The following is a 6,353-nucleotide window of genomic DNA, read 5'->3' on the forward strand; positions in this document are numbered from 1 at the left end:
ATCGCTAGCTCACTCACTCCCACGAAGGGAAAAAAAAAAGACACTCAAAGCACTACATCACAATGATCTTGCTTCAAGCATACTCATGTCAAAGTCATCTTCATTTGAGATTCAAACTTGTTTTGTTTCCTCACCCCACACTAAGTTTGTGAGAGAGTATCAGTGGATCCATAAGAAGCCCAAAGTAGTGTCCAATGAGAAGTCCATTAGCTCATGTCATTAAGGTTTTAGCAAGCAAAGATTCATATAAAGTCTTTAGAACATCAATGTAAGTTAACCTAGACAGTTGCCACTGGGAGCAACTCCCCCTCTTAACCCATTCATTAAGATTAATCTAAAGTTACTATTTTATTCTTGGTGACAATTAATCTAAAGGTCCATCTTCTTCTTTACATTTCAGTTTGATTTTTTATATTTCTATCTACCTTAATTAGCTCATTTAACCACTAATCTAGAGAATCTCCTACACAACTCATTCACTTTAAGTTTGTTTTAGGGTAAAGCAGACGATCAGAAAAACAATGGAGATTGATTCAATACGAGATGCTTTCAAACATCCACTAAAGCATATTTTATATATAAAAAAGGAATATGAAGAAAAAGAAAAAAAACTCCAGCACCGTTCCATAATTGATAGTAATCTTGTTGTACTGATAACAAACTTAAAAGATCGATACTATTACTTATAAATTATCTCGATGGCGAGGAAAGTTACAGCTGCTACACCCGCACCCGAAATAAACCCAAAGGAAAAATATTTAGCCTTTATCTTGTTAGTCCTTGAACCATCTCTATCTTGTTGTGCAATCATCTCTTGAATTGTTGCCGTAAGATTTTGAACTTGTAACTCTAATTCTGTAGTAGACTGTCTTATCTCGTCGTTCTCATTGACTGGAACGTCACCTTTTGGTTGAGGCATGAATCCTGAGCGTAGCAAAGCTCCTATAAGACAAGTTACTAATTAGTCTTGTCTTGAGTTATATAATCTCTCGTTTCTTAACTTGATCTTCAAAAACTGTTGGTTTGCCAAAAAAAAAAAAAAAAAAAAAAAGATCTTCAAAAACTGTTGAAACAAAAAAATTATAATTCAAGCGTATTTGTCAAGGACCGAGGAAAGCCCTAATAAATTTAACTAATAAAATTCGAACTTGGTGAACAAGTTTATATTTATTGAGAAGATACATGAGAAACTTATTGCAGCAAATTTAAAGGAAACTTGAATTTATTTATGGAAAATAACTACAATATTAAAAACAATAATGTTAAAAAATCAAAAGAAAAGGTAATAAAAATATGATGGAGATTCGATAAATATAAAATAAGGTAATTTTCTTAACATATATAATGTGCAAATTATTAGTTAATTAATGACTAGAAATTGAAAAAAAAAAAAGTGTTAACAACATTGGTCCACCGCCACAACAATGATATAGCAGCCTGGTAGGAGTGGCTAAGTGATATTGGTGGCAGTCCGCAGTTCAACTGATGTTCATGCCTTAATAATTACGACATTAGTTTGAATGAGGTTGGCTCCGCTAGTAATATTTGATATTAATGAAGAGTGTATTTAACTTGACATTTTAATCGATTTGTATAAAATTTATAAATCATATGTTATTTAATCATGAATTTTAAAAAGTATATTAATAAGTTTTAGAGATTTTGAAGGATTTGAGAGAATCTGTTTAGTTAAAAATACAGAAATTTAAATCTCATGGTTTTCAGTGGAATTTGAAAGAATTTTACCATAAATCATATCAACTTCCCTAAAATATATTAAAATTCCAAATTTCCTAAATTACATAAAATCGTCCAAAATCATAGTTTCAATACACCGTCCTAAGGCTCTTCTGTTTAAAACCTCTATAAATTAATACTTTTTTTTTGTTCACCATAATACTCTATAAATTAATAAATACTATAGATTAATAAATTTTATTGGTTCCAAGTCAGAACAATGTCAAAAACAACAAAATTCGTTAAAATGATAAGATAATAATTTTTTTTTGAAATCTTCATATAAAATATATTCCCAATAATATCATAAATTAATAATCATGTAAATTTACATATATATATATATGCTGATATAATAATGTATGTTATATATATATGATATAATTATATATATATGATATAATAATGTATGCTTAAAAAAAAATTCTCCTGGAGCTTTTTTTTTTTAACCAAACATTAAATAAATTAAAAAAGAACTTCAAGATTGGTTGCTCAATCTCGAGGATAGGAGTTTACAATTTCTGCTAGAGCTTATATCTATAAAACAATTGTTATGTTATATTTTCAAAGTATAATAGTATAAAATACTTTATAACATGTTATAAAATAGCAAAGTTTTCAATTTCTACATATGCAAATTCAAATTTATGAAAAATAATATCAGGTGATCAATCTAATATTCATGTGTAGAAGTGAATTTGTTATAGTATTTGTAATCTATTATCAATAATATTTTCCTAATATTAAAAATTATGTTTTTTTTTTTTTTTTTGAAACATATCATTAGATAAAGAGTTTTTACATCAAACCCAGATGACTCTTCGCCAAAGCATCAGCTAGGCGATTTTGCTCTCTTGGGTTAAAATTAAAAGTACACATAATAAAGGTAGAAGATAGATGCATGATATCGTGGAGAATCCCGTAAAGTTCCTTTGGATGGATCTTCGAATTGAGGGCTCTGACTAGCTGGAGCGAGTCTGAAGCGAAGTGTAGAAAAGTGATACCCGATTAAATTGCAACTCTGACCGCAGTGAGAGTTGCCATCGCTTCGGCCACTAAAGGGTTCCGTACCGCCAGTGAGAAAGTTGACCCTTGGAATATAATGTTGTCCTCATCATCTTGGAAAACCCAACCGAGGCCCGCTTGTCCATTGGGTAGCCAAGATGCATCTGTGCGGCATATAATAGGTCCTTGTGGGCACTGGATCGACGTTATGGGATGGCTTTAAGGAGATTTACTCAGGGGATTTGATCTCCTTAGGTGCTGGATTTGCTGCCACTCTTTTGCTTGGGTTATGGCTAAACAGAGGGCTTCCTGCGATGAGGTTCGTTTCTTACTAAACACAAGCTGGTTCCTGGAGGTCCAGATTTCCAGAAGTTCTAAGAAAGGAGAGGACCAGCCCCAACTCCGGTTGAAGGTAAACAGGTTAGCTTTAGTCCCTTTACGATTCCGTCTTGTATTGATTGTGGATTTTCATCAATTATGTTTCTGTCCAAAAGGGCTAAATTCCAGACTGCTGATGCGAATTGGCAAAGGAAGAATAGGTGTAACTCCATTTCTGCTTCACCGCAGTGGGGGGAAGAACTTGATTCTTATATGCATGGTATACGAGGTTGGAACCCACTGGGTTTGAGCAGCTTTCCACATTAGCATTTTTGTCTTCGATGATGTTTCCATAGCCCATATGTTTGCCTTCCAACTAAACTGGTATGTTGGAGATTGTTGCAGTACTGCTTCTCCATCTTCTTCCTGATTTAAAGCTTCAAAATATCCTGATTTGGTAGTATAGATACCATCAAAGGTTGAGAGCCAATCCCAGCGATCTATCGCGTCTGTTTTGCTTGGAACCATGGTACAAATATCCTTTTCAAGGTTCGGGAACACATTGGATATCTTTTCTTTGTTCCATTCCAAGGAGTCTGGGAGTCGAAGATCAGTTACTGTCCAGTCTTTGGTTTCCTTTGAGGGTGGACCCATTGGGGCCTGGGGTTTGTCTAGAGAGATCCAAGGCGACCCCAAGATTGGGGTTTCTTTACCTGAGCCTATCAGTTTGCCCTGGTGGTGCTTTATCAGATCTTTGCCAGCACAAATACTCCTCCATCCGTGAGAGGCATTCCCCGGTACTGAGCAGTCAAGAAAAGATGCATTTCTGTGATATTTCCCAAGTAACTTAGCTAGTAAGCAATCAGGGTTTTCAATGATTCTCCAACTGATTTTGACTAATAGAGCTTTGTTGAAACTTTTGATGTCTCAGAAACCTAGGCCGCCTACTTTGTAGGACTTTTTCATACGTTTCCACAAGATCCAACTCATTTTCTTCTTTTTTGTAGATGAATCCCACCAAAACCGTGTTAAAGCCGCTTGAATTCGATTACATAGGTTGTTGGGGAGTAGGAAACAGGACATGGTATAGGTTGGCATAGCTGCTAGCACTGCTTTGAGCATAACTAGTTTCCCCACCGAGAAAAAGAACCGTGAAGACCATTTGAGAGCTCGTTGCTTGATACGATCAACAATGCTACTGAAGAGATCTTTCTTTTTTCGCCCAAATAACTCTGGGAGACCAAGGTACTTGCCTTGTCCTCCTTCCTTCAGTATATTAAGGTCCAGCTTAGCTCTCTCTCATATCTCTTTACTTGTTTTGTTTGAGAAGGTGATTGAAGATTTTTCTTGGTTTATTTTTTGGGCAGACGCTCTTTCATATTTCTCCAAGATAGTACTAAGCTTCTTGCAGCTTTTTTTGTCAGATAGGCAGAAGAACATGGTATCGTCTGCGAAAAAGAGGTGGTTAACACGTGGACTACCTTTTGCCACTCTCAATCCTAGGAGAGACCCATCCGCTCGTGCTTTGTTACATAATCCAGAGAGGACTTCACTGCACAATATGAAGATATATGGAGACAGCGGATCACCCTGCCGTATACCCCTCTCAGGTATAACTAATCCCTTTACTTGTCCATTTAGAAGGTAGGAATACGAAAAAGTGACTATATACTACATTAACCAGTTGATCAGGATCTCATGGAAACCCATACGATTAAGAACTGCTGGGATGAAATCCCATTCAAGCCTAACATAAGCTTTGCTCATGTATGTTTTCACAGCCATAACGCATCTCGTTTCTGCCTTCGAGGTCTTGAGATAGTGAAGAACTTTGTGAATGATCAACACGTTTTCTGATATTGCACTATTTGGGATAAAGGCCGCCTGGTTCTCAGAAATGCAGGTATGTAGGATCGGCTATAGTCTTTTAGCTAGGACTTTGGCAATGATCTTGTAATAGACGGAGTAGAGTGCTATAGGTCTATAATCTGAAACCTTTTTCGGGCAGGTGACTTTTGAAATCTACATGAGTATGATTTATGATTTGTGAGAGGGAGCCAGAGCTAAAGAAGTTTTGCACTTCAGATATGACCTTATCTCCCACTGTACTCCAGTTCGACTGAAAGAAGCTCGGTGAGAAACCGTCTGGGCCTGGTGCCTTGTCAGGGTGAATGTCAAAGCATCCTTGCTTTATTTCGGCAGGAGTAGGCAAAGTAATCATGTTCTCATTTGTCTCCTGGGAGATACAGGGGTTTATAGCTTCAAGCACTACAGATTGCCTCTCACCTTCCCAAGAGGTAAAGATTTGTTGGAAGTAATCCGCTATTGCTGAGGTGATTTCTTTTTCTTCATAAATCGGTGTTCCATCAGCTTTTTCAATGATCGAGATGTTATTAACAACTTTTCTTCCTTTTGTAGTCGCATGAAAAAAACCCAATATTTTTGTCTCCGAGAGCTAACCATAGGTTCTTGCTTCTTTGTTTCCAGAACGCCTCTTCCAATTGGTAAGCTTTCATGAGTTTCTGGTTCAAAAGGTCTATCGTCTCCTGAGCTTCACAGTCATCACACATTGCTTTTTAAAGTTTTTGTCTCAGGGTGCAAATTTCTTGTTGACTGTTTAAATGTTGGACTCTGCTCCAGGTAATGATAGCTTGTCTACAGTTTTGTATTCTCTGGTCCACACTCGCTTCAGGGGAGGAATCCCAGGTACTCCTAATGAGGTTTGTTACTTCCTCATTATCTTTTAAACGTCTGTCATATCTGAATAGACCTTTCCTTCTTTTCTTGACAGGGTCAAAGGATGTGACCAGAGGGCGGTGATCTGAGCCTTCAAAACGGAGATATTCGCTGCGACCTGAGGGGTAAGCCGTTATCCAATCACTGTTGGCCATAGATCTGTCCAAACGATATCTTACCAGGTGAGAATATCGTTTTCTTCGCCAGGAGAGGAAATTTCATGAGTGCTTAAGGTAATATAGGTCGCAGGTAGACATGAAAGAACGCAGATCTGAGGAGCCTTCTGAACGTGGTGGACCACCCACTTTTTCATCACTGTGAATAGTGTCATTGAAGTCTTCAGTCAACAAACATGGTTCATTTCGATTAAGAGCTTTTTCTTCGAGTTGTGACCAGATCTCCACATGTTTTGATCTTTCTGGCTCTCCATAGAGGAAGGTGTAGTAAAAGAATCTGCCTTCCAAACATCATTCACAGTGAAGGTGGAGTAAAATAATCTCCAGATCTCCACACGTTTTTGCTTTGATTCTGGTATCAATAAAATTTGGACAGGGTTT

The 6,353-nt window shown here is 36.8% G+C and overlaps 1 protein-coding gene across 1 annotated transcript; it reads right to left on the reverse strand.

Annotated features, from left to right (window-relative positions):
* Positions 1-3,300: 3,300 nt before the first annotated feature.
* LOC147940091 (uncharacterized) lies at positions 3,301-5,951 on the reverse strand. The gene is made up of 5 exons (XM_087461141.1): positions 5,744-5,951; positions 5,153-5,430; positions 4,742-4,944; positions 4,499-4,612; positions 3,301-3,886 (listed from the first exon to the last, which is right to left on the reverse strand). The coding sequence occupies exons 1-5, from the start codon at positions 5,949-5,951 to the stop codon at positions 3,301-3,303; spliced, it is 1,389 nt and encodes a 462-aa protein (XP_087317267.1).
* Between the last annotated feature and the right edge of the window lie 402 nt (positions 5,952-6,353).

Source organism: Camelina sativa, chromosome 8 (genome assembly GCF_030686135.1).
Source record: "Camelina sativa cultivar CO46 ecotype springtype chromosome 8, ASM3068613v1".
NCBI lineage: Eukaryota > Viridiplantae > Streptophyta > Magnoliopsida > Brassicales > Brassicaceae > Camelina > Camelina sativa.